This window comes from Bombus pascuorum, chromosome 1 (genome assembly GCF_905332965.1).
Source record: "Bombus pascuorum chromosome 1, iyBomPasc1.1, whole genome shotgun sequence".
Lineage (NCBI taxonomy): Eukaryota > Metazoa > Arthropoda > Insecta > Hymenoptera > Apidae > Bombus > Bombus pascuorum.
The window spans coordinates 12,259,094-12,277,362 of NC_083488.1; the positions used below are offsets into that span (position 1 = coordinate 12,259,094).

The 18,269-nt window shown below is 39.7% G+C and overlaps 3 protein-coding genes across 4 annotated transcripts in view; 2 read left to right on the forward strand and 1 right to left on the reverse strand.

Moving 5' to 3' along the window:
• The window catches only part of LOC132905199 (synapsin), a 47,761-nt gene extending 33,493 nt beyond the window's left edge, over nucleotides 1–14,268 (forward strand). For both annotated transcript variants that reach the window (XM_060956240.1, XM_060956249.1), the window contains exons 7-11: nucleotides 2,517–2,722; nucleotides 3,195–3,459; nucleotides 3,812–4,058; nucleotides 4,153–7,893; nucleotides 8,330–14,268. In XM_060956240.1, coding sequence (XP_060812223.1) covers nucleotides 2,517–2,722; nucleotides 3,195–3,459; nucleotides 3,812–4,058; nucleotides 4,153–4,325 — 891 coding nt within the window. In that variant the 3' untranslated portion in view covers nucleotides 4,326–7,893; nucleotides 8,330–14,268. The remainder of the gene's footprint in view (nucleotides 1–2,516; nucleotides 2,723–3,194; nucleotides 3,460–3,811; nucleotides 4,059–4,152; nucleotides 7,894–8,329) is intronic.
• LOC132905162 (uncharacterized) overlaps nucleotides 1–18,269 on the forward strand; it is a 153,597-nt gene that overhangs the window by 106,777 nt on the left and 28,551 nt on the right. The gene's annotated exons all lie outside the window — the stretch shown is intronic.
• Nucleotides 14,847–17,807, reverse strand: LOC132905239 (insulin-like growth factor-binding protein complex acid labile subunit). The gene has a single exon (XM_060956356.1). It carries the CDS (start codon nucleotides 16,019–16,021, stop codon nucleotides 15,002–15,004), a length of 1,020 nt encoding a protein of 339 aa, XP_060812339.1. The 5' UTR covers nucleotides 16,022–17,807; the 3' UTR covers nucleotides 14,847–15,001.

Sequence of the window (18,269 nt, forward strand, 5' to 3'; positions counted from 1 at the left end):
AAGCTTCGCTACGTGCCTTCCTTGTTCGCCAAAACACGCTCGCGGGGTTCCACTCATCACCGTTTGATCCACGATTACTATCATTTAATACGTCCCCCGGCATTTTTTATAGTTCCCTTCACGAAACACGAGTCGGGAAGGGCCAGAAACATATTTTGTCTTTGAAACGCCCGCGAACGTAGAACAGATCGGTTCTATTAGCATTCAAAGAGCCCTACCATAGCCTACTCGGTAAACAGAGACTGGTAATATATGTCCGTAATGTTTATTCGCTTGATAAACGGTAATTCACATAAATTCGATAGCTTGTGGTTTCTTCTTTGAGTCTGATGATGCTTTCTAGACGAGATTAGCTACACACATTTGTACACATTATATAAGCTTTGTGGCTGGAACGAGAGGAATGCAGATTTGATTGGTTTATAGTAATAGGATCTTTTTTCGTTACATGATTTTGAAAAAACGCAGCGTGCGTACTCTTTTTTTATTGAATAAAATGGTAGTTGATCAAAATTCATAGAACTCTATTTCTAATCTTTCAGTAATCAGCATTTCTAAAGTTACATTGAAATGTTTAAAATAAAATTATACACTAATTAAATTGTGAGATATTAGATAAGATATTTTAATGAAAGCGGAATTTAATTTTTTACGTTTCTAAATTTAAAACATGGGTAGAAGTCAATGATGGTGTGGAACGATTAGAAAATTGGACAAACGTTATCGAAAGTGGGCGTGATTCGCCAAATAACCTTGGATGGATTATCACCGAAAATTTCGCAGCAGATATAAACGTTGGTTTCGCGGACGTGAACGGCGCATTATTTTTAGTGCGTTCAAGTACGACGAACAAAATCGAAGGCGACACCCCTGTGTATGTCTGCCCTCGGAGTCCTCGACAGTCCCCTCGAGCACGATAAATGATTTATCTCCGTGTCCCTCGCCGTTGATCCCCGTCGTTGGTGTTCGTGCCACGGGGGAACAGACACGCGTCCAGCGGTGCTCAGAAAGCCACTTTTGCGACACCCACGTGCCGACATAAACACGTGGATACGATACGGTTTGAGCACTGTCCATCGGAGAATCAGCGCAGGCAGCCTGTGGTGGCCGGACGTGCGCCCATGAGACGATTCGTTCAACAACCACTTCCTTTTTCCACGTCGCTTTTAAACAGCTCCGTCATTTAGTTTCCTAAATTGCCATGCGCTTTGTGACTATTAAATGTTTCACAAACTAGTTTCATAGAGAATTAACGATCGATTAACATCTGAACCATTTGTTTCCACAAATCCAAGATAAGCATCGATCAAATGCTTTGGTGTTATTTCAAAATTATTTCAAAAAAGTTGTAACGTCGAATTATTTAACTTTGGCCTGAGAACGGTTCATTTTTTAATTTTGTTCTACGTCACGAGTAAAAACAAAAGCTGAACAATTTTGTATCGTGAACTTTGCAAGGAACAATTCTGAGGAAGGTGGAAAATATTGAACGATCAACTGAAATTTTAAATTCTGAAAGAGAGAACGCGGTAGATTTGAAAAGAAATAAACTTTGTGTCTATTAAACGTACGAAGAATTTCATGGGAAATGATATATATCGAAGAATCGATTGACATTCCCCAAGTTGTCCTAAGTTCTGAGAAAAACTGGACGAAGGAGATTAAGGTTCAATTTAAGTGGAGTTATCCACTTAAGCTCGGCTGGCTCCGATTTGTTTCTTTTAACGAGGAATTCCTTGGTTATCTGCGCTAACGGGATAACCAGGAGAGAGCGTTCACATTTTATGTCGCCTTCACCCTTTTTTCCTAACTCGATTACCATGGAATTGGGTGAAATTTGTGGTTGAAGATCGTAAGCTTCGAGTGAATCTTAATTACTAGGAACGAAACCGGTACGTATGGTTTGCAAACTTCCGACGGCCTTACGTTTCAAAGAAATTATTTCAACATCGAATGAAATACCCATCTCATATCACGCATATTTTTAGCATGCTCCGGTTCGCGTAAGAAAAATAAATCTCGAGAGGATATGTTTCACGATCCTGGAAGATCGTTCCGAACGAATCAACTGACGGATGCAACGAATACGCAGCATCATCGTTTAATAATCTCTTGCGGCCCACGCGAATATCGTAGACTGTTTAATCAACCGCCTGTATATCGGCTGACTTTGATCTTCATCCATAGATGTCGGTTAATGTATTCGGTTATTGAAGACTAGCCCGAGATATTGCTGTAGGCGTCCCTTCGGACTGGTTTCCGTCGATTAGAGCGGAATGCAGAATACGCGTGCATTGTTAATCGATTCTCCACGCAGAAATCTCGATACTACGTTGAAAATGCATCCGAGAAGTATCAAATATATTCAGAATTGCAGAATGTTTGCAGTTCAACGTTTGAAGAGTTGTCGTTATGCGACAAGTCGTTTGGTGACGCAGTCGGAGCCAATCGATTCGCGATCGAACACCGTGTACGCATTAATTCTTTCTCTTTTTGAACGTTGATCGTCTTTGCAGGTGAGTGCATCTCGTTATCCGGTTGTGGTGAAACTCGGGCACGCCCACGGTGGAGTGGGAAAAGCCCGTGCCGAGACGAATCAAGAGTTTCTAGATCTCGCCTCTTTGGCTGCTTTGGCGAACACTTATTGCACGTCGGAGCCGTACGTCGACACCAAATACGACGTTCACGTGCAGAAAATAGGCAATAACTACAAGGCGTTCATGTGAGTGCCGCGAAATGTCTGCCAGATCGATCCCGTGATCTGTCGTTGCAAATGTTACCGAGTAGCTTGTCAATGGGTACTACGGTTTCCCCACTGTACAAAAATGGAAATTAGAACGCGTAGCTTAACTCTCGGCTGGTAAGGTGAAACGTGAGTTATGTAACGACCAGCGCTGGGATCGTTTCAAATCCATCTATTTTTTTCACATTTTACGTGACTGAATATGTAAGCATATTTATGGTAATACGCATTGTATGACTCACAGAACAATACAGGATCCTGCACATTGTCATTCGATTCTCGAAGCAGGATCAAGAAGTTGTCATGTTACACCTTTCTAAATATATCTTTTTGAACGATCGAAACTTTAATCCATCCGCCTTCTATCAGTCGAGGGTTAACCAACTAGACAATTGCGACAAGAATAGCAACGTATTTAATTAACAACCACGATCGTCGACGTTCCTCTCAGGCGGAAGAGCATAAGCGGAAACTGGAAATCTAACACCGGTTCGGCGATGTTGGAGCAATTAGCCGTAAGCGAAAGACATCGCACCTGGGTTGATCACGTGGCCCAATTGTTCGGTGGATTGGATATCTGTGCGATCGAGCTGTTGGTCGGGAAGGATGGTCGAGAATACATAATCGAGGTGAATGATAGCGCGCTGTCGTTAATGGGAGACTCACAAGAGGAAGACCGTCGTCACATCGCAGACCTTGTCACCGCGAAAATGCAGGTAAAAAGTGACACGAAATTTAATATGCTTAGACTAAATTAATCAGACTGCGGGTTTGTATATATTTATAGAACATTTTAAAGTGCAAAATTGCACAAAATGCTCATAGTATAAAAAAATATACAAAATATCTAAAATAGAGTACTTTCTGCAATAATTGGTAAAGCAATTTTCTACAGAGATTCTATTTTCTTAATCGTATTTTCAAAAATATTAATTTACATAAAAATCCATAGTCTAATTATAATAAATACAATAATATGCCAATACCACTTTTAGCCACTATAAATCATAAAAATTAATAAGTCGACAAATTTTTATCACATGATGCATTATTTCGTCCTATATCTAGGCATGTTGTCGACCTCCAAGCGTGTTGACAAAAACGACATCCAGAGGATCGATGTCTGGATCCAGTCAGGCAACGAGTCCTGTAGAAGATCGCACTGTGCCACCAACAGCTCCGCTAGGATCGCATGGAAGCATGGGGTCCATGGCTAGCATAGGGAGCTTAGGTTCCATGGGTTCCACGACAGCAATGGCGGGTGATGTAACTAGTTCTGACAGCCACCATCAACTGCAACGTCGCGATTCTCAAGGTTCGTAAGAACTATGGATTCGGTTTATAATTATTGAAATATAATTAAATCAAGGATAACTAAAATATCGAAATATTTATTTATTTATCTGCAGCATCGCAATCGAGTACAGTGAGCAGCGCTCCATCGGTTGGTCGACGCCAAGAAGATGTTCCAACATCGAGAGTACCTTTTCACAGACAAGGCAGTCAATCCCAGAGCGAAGACACCGAAGACACCATGAAGAACCTTCGGAAAACGTTTGCAGGAATCTTTGGAGACATGTAAATTTTTCGAACGAAAGTGTACTGGAGCAAAGGAGATCATGTTAGGATTATCATAAAATTTAAGTTAGTGAAAAAAAGTATTTAAAATGTAAATGAGTTACTTAATATTTTTAACGAAAGATCGTATTTTTTTATATAGCTTCTTCATTATCAGTGATGTATAGGAATAATTTTGCAATTATAGGATTTTTGTTAAACAGTTGGAAGATGTATTTAAATTAATTTGTCGAATATGAAAATGTACTGGAAAGGAATATATAATATAGTCGATATATTTGTAGATCATCAAGCTCATCTAAATGACGTTCGCGTCCCACACTGGACGCCATATAACAATGTAAATTTTGCTAACGGTCCACGGCGATGTGTATAAACATAAACATAACTTAACTTTTCGTTTTTTATCAATTCAATAGTTCATTCGTTTCTTGCCATTCGATTACGTTGAGCGAAAGAAAATATCGTTGGAAATTTATTCTTCTAGAATTCTTGCTAATCGCGTTGCTATTACTCTGTACTTGATTATTAATCGATATTGCGTATTCAACGCATCGGTTGTTATTCAAATATTAACTACGTATTTTCGATAAGGGGAGGGTAAGTAAAAATTAATGGGGGATTTAAAGAAAAAGTCGTGGTCGTTTATGTATATTAAAAAGTAAAAAAATAAAAAAATCGTAATGTAGATTCTATGTATTCGATGTATTCAGCATTTACATAGTGGCTAGGGAAAATTCTCTCAGGTTAAAATAGTAAAAGAATGAATACTTTTCCAAGTGTCCAGTTATGTTTCGTTACCATCGACGTATCCGTTCTGCATACTCGTCTCGTTTACGGGGAACGCCGCCACTTGGTTTTTCGATTCCAACAGGCAACAGTACCATAGGCCCCTGTCATCTCCTCATCCGACTTTACTTCAGGCGTCCACTTTTTAGGCTTAACTTTCGATTATAGCATTGTCTAAAGGCGAGGGAACGGGAATGATGCGGAATGAAAAGAACGAGAAAGCTGCAGAGAGGAAAAAATGGAAGATGAGTTATAAATTTAAATGGCTGATGGAAGTCCTGCAGTAAAATACATATTTGTAAAATTATTAAAAAGTATTTGTAAGCCGACGTCATTCAAAATGATTGAGGAAAACAAAAAAAGAGGAGATTCGGGCATTATACTGAACATTTGGCTAGAGAAGACTTCGGATCGATCGCCCGGCACTCATTGCCGGGCCAATGGAAGAACAAGATCGACCAGTCTGTATCTTAAGCGCACAAATAGTCATTAGGATTTCGAAACACGGGCAGTACTTTGACATCGTGCATGTGAATAACGCAAACGTTTGGTCTAATAAACGGGACTTATGGTGAGGGAGAAATGAAAAAATTCTTCTGCAGAGTCGCCGGTTCTTGAACAATGATACGTTTCGGCCTGCAAAAAGTGTAATTCCTCGGCCGGCGACCTTTCGATTTGGATTATTCAAAATTCATTGTCTCGAATAGTATTGAGCATCTCGATGTTGAAAACTGTCCTGCATTCCGATAACGAACTGTTTCTTTTTCCTAAATTTTCACGCATTTGTAGGTCATTTGTAAAGGAAAAAAGGAGCTTGCGTAAGGCGACTTGGCACGCTTGCTGAAAATTCATGAAAAAAGAGATGTTCGTTGCTCCGTAGGCTTTAAGAACAATTACCGATGAAATCAAAATGTAATAAACGGGTTCGTGAACTAGGAACGGGAAGCGAAAGGGATGCGGCCGCTAGTTGCCGCGAGAATGATTAAAAAAAAAAACATGGGCATTCAGTAAATCGCGATTCTTTGCGATCGTGCAAAAAATCCGAAGCACACCAAGCAACCTTTTGATGATCTGCAAATATAGTCGTGTTTGCTTGCCTAATTAACTTGATTCTATTGAAGCTCCTTTGATTCAGTACCCGCTGGAGAAGGATCTGGATTTGCGAAGTAAAAACCAATCGACGAAAGCGAAAAGAGAGAACGAAACGTCTTTGTCCAAATTTTTCTTTTTTCTTTATTATTTAATTTGTACTTAACAATTTGTCCAGCTGGACATTCGGTAAACTTTTCTAGCTTTATTGCTAAATAACATGTGGATGGTTATCTCCAACGGGATACCATCTTTAAGTTTGTCTATTTTATTTCTTTAGTAAGGTCAGTGGAGTGTTTTTTCTTTAGTCTTCTTTTTATGAAAGTTTTGCTCGCTTCAGCAGCTAGCTGGTTTAGATGTGTTGCTGTTCTTTCCTTGTATTTTTTTGCGTACCTGCCGATTTCTTCTTTGACCGTTGGTATTTTTAAGTCTTTGCGTATATCCTTGTTTTTGACATACCATGGGACGTTGACTATTGTTCTGAGTATCTTCGACTCTAGCGACTCTAGTTTATTTATGTGGCTTATTGCTGCTGTTCCCCATAATCGTATTCTGTACGACCAAATTGGTTTCGTTATCGTTTTGTAAATTTTTAGTTTATTTTCCATGCTGTGTTTAGAGTTTCGACTAGTTAGGCAGTATGTTGCTTCCATGTCAGTTGTGTGCCTAAGTGGAGTCTTAGGTATTTAATTTACCTTGTTCGTGTTATATGCGTGCCATTTAATTGGATATTTGGTGGTTTCCGGTGGTTAGTGTAAATGTAATATGGTTGCATTTACTGGAGTTTGCTTTTATTTGTTTATCTTCTAGCCATTTTTCTATTTTTGTGATATGCTCTTGTAGTAACGTGACTGCTGTTTCTGGATTAGTGTGCCTGACTAGTACAGCCGTGTCGTCCGCGAATATCAGTTTTGCTGTTGGTAGTTATTGGTACGTTGGTCGTGTATAGTGTGTATAATATTGGTTCTAAGACGCTTCCTTGCGGTACCCCTGCGTTGATGTCTTTAACTTCAGAATATGCGTCCTTTATTTTTACTACAATTGTCCAAATGATCTCAATTTACCTTAGCGTAAGAGCTGATAAACGTATTACGACGAAAGATAGACCTCGTGGTGTCAGCTTTGAAAAGAACTATAATAAGTTCGTCCGTTTAATATTCTGTTCTGATTTAATTTCACATTTCGATTATGCGACTTTTGTCAAAGAGGGACATAGGAAAATTAATTTTACTTAAACCTACGTTAGTTGCAAAAACATAAGGAGATCCCGGGGCAGCCCTGTTGAGCGTCAGGCGGGCATCGTGGAGTTTCAGTCGGTAAGTCCGACACTACCCCGCCGCTTCCCAGAAGAGCGGCGAGGTGTCCATGACGATTTCCTTACGTATAAAAAAAAAAAGTGTAGTTTGTTCCGTTACATAGTGTTTCGAATATAGTCCCGGGGCACCACTGACGTTTTTGTCGATAATTCTGACACTACCCCACTGCTGCACGGAGGAGCGGCGGGGTGTCTATGACTATTTCCTCACGTATAAATAAAAAAGATGTTGCAAGTATATAAGAAGGTCCCAGGACACCGCTGTTGAGCGTCAGGCGGGCCACCGTGGAGTTTTAGTCGGTAAGTCCGACACTACCCCACCGCTTCCCAGAAGAGCGGCGAGGTGTCCATGACGATTTCCTTACGTATAAAAAAGAGAGTAGTTTGTTCCGTTTCATAATGTTTCGAATATAGTCCCAGGGCACCCCTGACGTTTTTGTCGATAAATCTGGCACTGCCCCACCGTTCCACGAAAGAGCGGCGGGGTATCTATGACTATTTCCTCACGTATAAAAAAAAATGTTGCAAGAATATAAGGAGGACCCAGGGCACCGCTGGTGAGCGTCAGGCAGGCTACCGTGGAGCTTTAGTCGGTAAGTCCGACACTACCCCGCCGCATCCCAGAAGAGCGGCGAGGTGTTCATGACGATTTCCTCACATATAAAGGAAAAAGTGTAGTTTGTTCTGTTACATAGCCTTTCGAATATAGCCCCGGGGCACCCCTGGCGTTTTTGTCGATAAATCTGACACCGCCCCACCGCTGCACGGAAGAGCGGCGGGGTGTCTATGACTATTCCCTCACGTATAAAAAAAAGTTGCAAGAATATAGTAGAGGAACGCATAGGATTGTAAAAGGAATGTATTGCCTCCTCTCGTTCTGATTTCTTGTCTCCTATTATCAACACATTGCTTTATCGAATTTAGAAATATCAAGTAAATGAACGCAAAGACGTGAACTTGATCAATGCTCTATTGCACGACTAATTGATCGATATTCCTGTGTGTGTATATAGATGTAAATTAATACATTAGTCATTTGTTAGAAGGTACATGGTACACGAATTTAAACGATTACAAACGGTTACATAGTGTTACAAACGGTTACATAGTGTTACAAACGGTTACAACGGTTACGAGTTAATTTCCAAGTAATAGACGTCCAATGGTTTGGTTTTTGAAGTGCCTTGAATACTTAAGTGCCCTTCTTGTCACGTTTCTTACCTATTCAAAGTAGTCGAAGCGCGTGTCAACGTGCACTTTTTACTATGCACTTAACCATGAGAATCTCTCTGTTGTTTGTACTTTTTATATACTAAACGCGTGCATCGTTTTACCTTTTCGCATGATCATCTTTAACGAGCTGCTTATTGATTCATCAGGCACCTCGATACCGTGGATAAGTGCAGGTACACCGTCCAAAGTATGATCAACAGCAAACGAAGACGTTGGTATCACTCGAAACGTCAATCGATCGAACAAGCGAGCCTATTATCGTTCGTCGATATTCGCGGTAGCTCGATACTACAACTTTATTCTTTTTCGTTCCTCACCGTTCGCGATTTAGTGCATTTAGATTCACTTTCTTTCACGCTTAATTTTTATTTAAAAATTATTCATCATTACGATAGGCAATGACACGTAGGGAAAGAAAATAGTCTTAAAGAGTGTTTAGAGTGAATAGAACAGTGAGAGAATAGAGCAGAAGCTTCTGGAATTAACGTTATAAAAGGCTGTATAATTTTGCGATTTAGTTCAAAAACTCGCTCGTACGTACGATCTAAGTAAAATCAGACTTGCAGAAATAGATTATCGGACCTACCGACATTGGAAAAAATAGTACTTTAAGGGATAACTAAATAAGAACATGTAACAAACAATCCTGGACAATCTTCACAGTTGAAAAAGTTGTAGTTGCCCGATAAAGTACAAAAATGATCCTCGAAGAACGAAAGCTGCTACTGAGACTGGCTTTCAGAGCTGACGCCACGACGCACGAGGAGAAGCGAAACGCGAAAGCTTGATAGATTCGTTAAGATGGATGCTTTCGATACGATACAGAATCTGTACTGATACGTAGACGCGGTTAAAGATAACGAATATCTCAGGGGTGCAAGTCTAAGCACAAGATAGGATAGAAAAAGATGAGATAGAAGAGGCAGTTGGGTTCAAGTGTTGTTGCAGCCTAGACGAATTAACGGCATTGACTTCGATACCTACGACGACTAGTCACTTAACAAGCACGCTTCTTCGGAAAAATCACAGCGATTATCCATTTAAGGGTAGAACTTGTGGAATCGAATCCGCAAAACGATCATCATCTACATTTGTAACTATACGAGATAACTTCTTTATGCAACGTTACAGTGTTTTGTACAGATGTGTTCATCGCATATTTGTCGATTTAACGCCAATTCTTATAAGCATATCAATCATTTCGTTGACATTGACAATATTTTCTTGAAATGAGTTAATGTTTAATTTAGTTTTAGACGTTTAGACCTTTAAATTTACAGATATAATTTGAAAATAATTAGTTATTCGTTAAAATCGAATAGATGATCAAATCAAACAGAACACCAAACAGAACACAGAAATCACATTGTTAGGCATTTCATGCTGCTTGATCTTATAAGAATCTTTGATCGACGACATTGTAATTTGTTCTAGTGCCCGTGTGATGTAGTGAGCAGCACTGTTACAACATCTTCCCATTAGTTTTAAACGTGTTTATGTGCCCACACTGCGTTTGATTTCGTCGTAGCCACGTGTCAGCGTAATTTGGCAGGCTAATGGATTCTTTAATCTATATGAAGACTCGCATCGCTTCGTAAATTCGAGTCTAGTTTAGAAAAAAAGCACAGTGCTTCTTTGCGCCGAATTTTCGTCATTCAATCTCTATTTCCTTCTTGCCGGAAGTAATAATATTACTACTAGGCTAATCTTATTTAGGATCCTTGCGTCACTATAATATCGTTGTTGGTTAAGATTTACCATTCTTAGAAATACTTTCAAGGTCGTGGAACTAATTTAGATGTCTTGGATAACGACATCGTATAAGGTAAGCTCTAACAGAAAAATAATTAAAAATGAAAAAAAAAGCGGAAAGAAGAGAACGAGAAAACAGACCAGGCTCGATGATAACGCAGCGGTAGTGTAATTTTGTGTTACTATCGTTGTTTCGTAGCTTTTTTCACGGTGCTTGAATCACCGTAAGATCATGATGCAATACTTCGAAATAGCAAAAGTTAGACTGTAGAATACGGCAAGTGATAATTCTAATCATCTCGCCGAGTATCGAAAAATAGTTATCGAGCGTTTGACGCAAAAAATCGGGGCCAAATCCTGTCGTGCGCCAGTCGAATTAGCGATCTTAGCTCATGGCGTTCGCTGCCAATTTAGTACCTCGTTACTTTCCCTTCTTTTAGGAATTTTCTTTCTAGTGACTTCGAGTTCAAATCACGTCGCAATATTCGTGTTTATATAGGTTCACTTACGCCTATATTAATATATTCCTTCGGTCGTGAATCAAACAGAAAGTTACGCCACGATCGAATCGTTCCTTTTCCTTACTCCATTTAAACGATTCGTTCACGAACACCAATAATTTTCGTCCACTTTCTTCATTCCTTATCGATACTTCTCAGCTCGTGAAACGAAACACCAAAATACTATACGAGACTAATTACAACGAATATGTGGAAGGGGTGAATATTATCAAGCAACCTTCTCATAGGAGTAGAATCTGGCCGGCTGGACGATATTTCCGGATTTCGCCTCGATCAACGCGAACGTTCGTCTTTCTAATTATGATTAATCAATGTCTATGTGTAACGAAACTTAGGGTAATAATAATAGCGTTAACAATAACAATCGTTAAGGTGAGATTATCATCGTAGGCTAGTTAAGAATACGGTAGGCTCTATATGTAACCGTATGTTACCTTCTTGATTTCAATGAGTGCTAGTCACATGTATTATTCCCGGGGCACTCCTATTAAGCATTAGGTAGGTCACGGTGTGATTTTAGTCGGTAAGTCCGACACTACCCCGCTGCTTCCCGAAAAAGCGACGAGGTGTCCATGACTATTTCCTCACGTATAAAAAAAATTCACATGTATTATAATTACTTAACACTCGTATTCTCAACACATGAATATATAAACACGACATATTATATATACACATAACATTATAACATAAACAACATAACATTCTATGTCTATTATTCTAGGAACGTATTAAACGACGTTGTAAAGTGTAAGGGTGCTTCAGGTCTAATTAATTGTAAATCAATCGGAATGCTATTGTAACCCGAAAAGAAAAGCGAATACAGTTACGGAAGAAAAAAGAAGAAAAAGAATGAAAATGGAACGTTCTCGTGCGACTAGGGCTACATTTTGCTCGGGAAATGGACCGGTGTCTCTTATCGTCGATTAATTTATATCGAATCTTCGATTAGAGTCACCGAAGCACAGGACGTATCTTTGTTATGCCGATATTCGATATCAATTGTATGACAATATAAGGTATCACGAGTAGAGTAACGTGCCACGGGCGTTCACCATTCTCAAACGAGACATGTGAAATGAGCAAGTAATGTAAAAGAGTAGCAAGTTAGTTACTATTAATCTCGATGTTCTCTTTCGCGGCGCGCGTATCCTAGATGCGTCGCGAAGTCATTTAGAACATTTCGCTGAAACAGCGCGCGATCCAACTATCAAGATCTTTGCAATTCATTCGTTGGTTATTTCACTAAAGAATCGTCGCTTTACTGAACGATCGATCTCGATCGTTGGATCACGCGTACTGTTCGCGATCGCCCTGTCGTCGATCGCATTTGCTCGTTTATTTTTCTCCCGTGCTCACAGTCAAGACCGCTTAATATTGATGACGGGTGTTTTAAGCGTGTGATTATAAGATATCAAGTGGACAACGAATCATCGCGGTCGAGTGGGCAGCGATCACGACGCGGCGTTTCGCCGAAATGATCGCTCGAATTGAACGCAATTATTACGAGTTCTCCGATCGTACGACCATTTATTACCTTTATCTAACCGCCAAGTATAAGAGAACAAGGTAAGAAGGAATGTTTAAAAATTAAAAATGCGAGTAAAATGCGAGTTCTATCTGTCATCGTTTTAGCTGTTAAGGATTCATCATCAAAGTAAATGGGGGTAGTTCTAATCCAAGTAAGCGTACCACGTAAGTGCAGCACATTGAAAAAATACGGGAAAAAATAACAAGTAGTACAATGTATAGGTTTGTGTATAAATACTCAAGGACATATGTAAAGAGGTATCGGTCTTGGGGCACACGTCGAGCGCTCGTTACCGATCTCTTCCCATTGGTTCAACGTTGAAAGGTATTTACGGACGAAAGCCTAACAAGATCGTTCCTCTAAGCTTCTTGAGATACCACGAAAACGTTTTTGACCGTTTTCTATTCACTATCCGTGAGTAATCGAAGTGCAACGGCCCTTTTCACCGAGGGATCTCATGATAACCTGCGGTGGTCGATAGGTAACGAGCACTCCGTTTCATGGAACATCAAGAGAGTCTTCCTCGCGATGGCAAACGACACTCGACGCTCGGTGATCATTTTATGGCCTTAATCAAATTTTCATTAGGGGTCAAGTGTCTTCGTAATCGCGACATCGCGTTTGTCGCGATAAAAAGAAAAAAATGTCTATAACGACGACACGAATGGCCAACGCATACCAAACGGAGCACAAAAGGTACTGTTGAATATTGTATTAAATTCAGTGTATTTTGCGAACTTCGTTTGCGATACCGATGGGCCGATGTTTTGTGCTAACTTCGTGTAAAATTTTGATCGACGCTTTAACGTGCCCCACGACTCTTATCGACGACTGATTCGATTGATCTGGAAAGATTTTATAGCGATTCTGCGTCGTTCTCTTTTGCGCGTTTCTTCACACGAGACCGCTGAAAGAGTTTTAATACATGACGCAATCGTGGAAAATTTTTCAACGAATGAAGCACCGAATAGAGGAATTTTTCGAGAAGCAAAGTTACATATAACTGAATAAGAACGAATTAAAGGGGCCACGTGAGGAAGAATAAACTGTCGCGTGTTTCTGATTATTGTGATTATTTCTGACTATACTGGTCTCATGTCGTACTATCAAACATGGAATATCTTTATGGTGTCTCCGTAAGACGATCGACGTGGCCTGTTAACAAACGAATATGGACATACGTCACAGAGTTTCTCCAACTAGAATCGTGTATTCATCCATTGCATACCAACAGGAAATTAAGAATATTGCCATATTGGACTGTGAAATGTTGTCAAAAACATTTTCGGAGTCGTCATATGGTTGTTAAGGCATTGAAGTATTAAAAACTCTTATATATATATATATATGTTGAAGTTATAATTACTTCTATGATGGTCATACCAAGCAGCGTAATGGATGAATGACATGCACTTAAAAATTATAAAATGTCGTAATTACTTCCGAGGTCGAGTAACACAGAGTAACTTTCAGGCCCTGATTACTAAATCCTAAATGAAGCTGTAACGAAGACAAACAAAGTTAGTCAAAAAAAAAGTACGTGAACGATAAATCCCAGTAGTCGCGATCGTATGAGAAGAAGAACGACTTTCGATTCTGTGCTAGATTTCGGGACACCGTGTAATTCTGCGTAGCTCGACTAGGTTCTCGTTGAAATACGATTACTGCAATACGTCAAGGCTAAACTGTAACAATAAAAACAAAATAAAATATTATACTTCTGACTGTTGTCAATCTCATAACCTCATCACCAATTAATTTAGAAATATTTTTTAAATATAAAAATTATCAAAATAATTTCTAGTCATAAAGACTTGAAGTATCAAATTATACTTTCTTAAATATCAAATACGATTTAATCTTTAGCGCCTTTTAATGTACAAGTTTCACATTTTTTAAATTTATTTGATACATTATATAGTACACCATCGATACGAAACTACAATTTACTTTGCAAAAGATAGTGTGATCTAAACAAATTGAAAAAAATTATGGTTTAAAAGGATCAGCAAAAAAATTAAACTATGCTTTTATCCAGTTCCGTATTGAGCGAGCAATTACGGTACATGCCACCACGGGCCTGGTTGTCGCTGAAACAAGTATTTCGTGGATAATAAGAGGTGGGCACAGTATGAATCGTCGGTGCGTACCATCCGTAATCCATCGACGTGCTCCTGTAACAAGGATGCGGAGGCGGACTCTCGTCCTGGCGGTATCCTTTGAACACTCCTAGAAAAACGACTTTTATCGGATAAACTTGTACTTTACCCCTAAATAGATGAATGCAGTGTAACGTCTCTGTTTCGTTGTATTAGTATATTTTCAAATACTTTACATAAATCATCATTAACAAGCATATCCTATATAACTAAAAATTTGTCAAACGACGTTTCGGATAGAGATTCGCGTTTCTATATCGAAGCAACACTGTTCACTCTGTAAACCGTATTTTAATGAACTTGAGAGTCGATCTCTGTGCACTCGTAGGGCAGCTGATACTCGACGTTGCTGCACCGAAATCGTCCTTGCACTTTGGAAACATTATCAATAGTCGTCCCGGCTATCTTGAAGCCTGGGTCGATGGTAACGTTCTTCATCTTGACGAAAGCGGACATGTCCACAAAACGCAGTTCGTTGCTGTTCAAGAATAAAAGCAACAAATTATCCAATCCCTCGAAAGCGTCCCCCTTCAGCATGACAATTTGATTCCCGTTCAGCCACAGAGAATTTAAGTTTTTCAGATGTCGGAAAATTCCTCCAGACACATTTTTCAATCGATTCCGTCCCAGGTCTAGTTCGTTGATTTCACCAAGACCACGAAAAACCTCGGGCTGCAGGGACGAAATTTTATTTCTCGACAGATAGAGGAGATCAATGTGAGGCAGCCCATTAAACGCTCCGATAGGTACCTCCGTGATCCCGTTACAATCCAACGCCAAGGTTTCCAAATGTCGAAGTCCTCTGAATATGTTTCTTTTCAAGGCAATATTGTTATTTGTGGCGTACAACTCACGAAGATCGGCGAGACCCTTCCACATTCCAGGTCGAAACGCAGTAATATTATTGTTATCCAGCAGCAACGTTTCTAGACTGTGCAATTTGGCAAAGGCGCCGTCTTCTATCTCGGTTATACTGTTATTCTTCAGATCCAAATACGTCAGTTGGTCTAAACCAGCGAAATAGTGTCTAAAAATCGTAGACAACTGGTTGTCACGAATGTACAAGGCGGACGAGTTGCTGACTTCGAGAAAAGCGTCCTTGGCTATGTCGATGATCCCAAGACCCTCCAGGTGTAGCTCTATGTCCTCGATCGTCTGCACCGCGTTGACATCCTCGAACGCGACACTGTATAACACGCCGTTGGCCAGACAAACGTAAAGATGGTTATAAACTTGGCAGTCGATTTCCTCCGCGCGAACGTCTTGAGTGGTGACCGATAAGAGGAGATAAACGAGCAAGAGGAAGCACATGGTGTGCTCAGATGCTGGATACGCACTGAACGCGTGGAAGAGCAGAGTTTCGATGTGCAGCCAAGGGAACAAACGGACGGTTACCGTTCGTCAGATGCGATTGGACAAATATATCAGCCATACCGTGTACAGTATAACTCGACGATGAAGTTCAGTTCCGCGGAAATTGGATGTTTTATTCATTTTAAACACACGCCCCGCGGTTGCCCGCTTTAACAGTGGCTCTGTGTCCGCGGATGATACGGTTACATAGCGACGTTTCATCTTGAAATTCAATTTTATTGAAATCAACGTTTGCACATCGATCCAAAGTAGCTGTTTCTTCGTAGCTGATATTCAAATTCATAATTTCCACGGAGTTTTAGAGAGATAAGGACCCTTCGCGGGAACCCTGCCTGCATTTTTATCGATGCAACGTTATGTGTTCGTTTCGCGTATATGAAAACTGTTCTTTGTCGCTGTTCTGGAAGCATGGCTGAGATTTCAAAGGACATATTTATTCACCGTCTACCGCAATCTCGTGATTCGAGGTTTCGCGTCGGGCAAGTTATTTTCCTGTAGGATCGTTTCGCATTATTCGAGACACCGAGAAACACGACGCTATAGAATTTTGAATCTAGCGTTCACAGTGTTACGCCGATGTTTCGCGAAATGAATATTCGAACCAGAGACGTGTTCTTATTTTAAACAGGTGATTTCCAAATGAAAATGTTAAAGCGATGTTTTTAATATCCGAGAGCGTCAGATACACGCTTTACTCTTATAGCAAACGAAACGTATCTGAGAAACATGGACGTTCACAAGTGAACTTGAGCGTAGATATATGTATTTCGACACGCTTCAAATCATCTTTTTTCTTTTATCGCGAAACGAAGTTAATCTCTTAAACGGAAAATACATGAAGTGACGGAATCGCGTATATTTTAAGCAAGACCTATCTTGTGAAAGGTTCCTGTGACATGTGCAAAAATGTTCTGTATTACCGATAAGCTTCGACGAACGTACCGATCGTCAACACTGACTTATTAATAGCAGAACGTTATCGTTTTAATACGAAGAACTTCTTCTCGTGTAGTCTACCGCGAAATGAGATGTTTTCACGACACGCGAAATCAATCTCCGAACCAATTCAACGAACTTCATAAAACGTTTGAGAGAAATATTTTCATAAAAGAATAAAATAAAATTGAAAATATCGATTGATGTGTGGAGAACCGATCTGGCCGTACAATTAAGACCATGTCACTTGTTAAATATGAAAAACGTCACGTTAATAAATTATACAGACTTACGTGGGTACATAAATCGTGTTGGAAGATTACAGGTTCGATAAATGTCATCAGTGCGTGGACCGAAAGAAATTTCCTCTCCCTCCGCATCCTCCTTTTTTTCTTTGCATATGCACGGCATTTCGATCATTTTCAGATTACTAGCGGCTCAATCGATTCGTGAATGTATCATAATGCTCCCGAACAGCAAAGCATAATCTCCACAGAACACACTGAAAATACGCTGCAATTTCTGCTGCGACATTGACCATAAATGTTTCGTTTCTATGGTGACTGTATCTTGTACGCGACATTGGTATCGATCAAACGGGCATCGATTTACGTTGCTCGGTCAACCTTTCGGTGATATTCGTTCCAAAATAAAAATTAAAAACCTTAGAATATAAGTGACAAATTCTGAAAGTTCGAAATTAAAATATTTAGATTCAGAAATTTAAATTTAAAATTTCTAAATAAAGAACAAGAATTTACAAAAGTTAGATTTAAAGTAAAAAAATTCAATTTTAATTCAAATTCAAATAAAAATTCAATATTGAAATTCAGAATTAAAAAATTGGAATGTGAAATTAAATTATTCATCTGCCGCTGAAGATATATAATTCTGGTTTCTATATCCGATAAACGTTATTTCCAATCAAATGGACATTAAAGTGAAGGGTTCATTGAGACTTTTTGTTCATCGAGCACTGTCGTTTTAATTTCCTACTCCATAAGGAATATTTTATGCTTATCTGCACTCATGAGCACAGAAACGGGGTCCGCTTCTTCGATGAGCAGTTTTTTGTTAGGAAAAGGGTTATTGAACCGACCAGGTGAACGACTACTGCACACCCAGCAAGCATTTAAAATTCTAGCTGAGTATGCAGTACATTACATCGGCCGCGTTATCAGCAACAGCCGATAACAGTAGCGGTTTCGATGACCGCCTTGAAATCACACTTCCCCTCATGCCCTCTTAT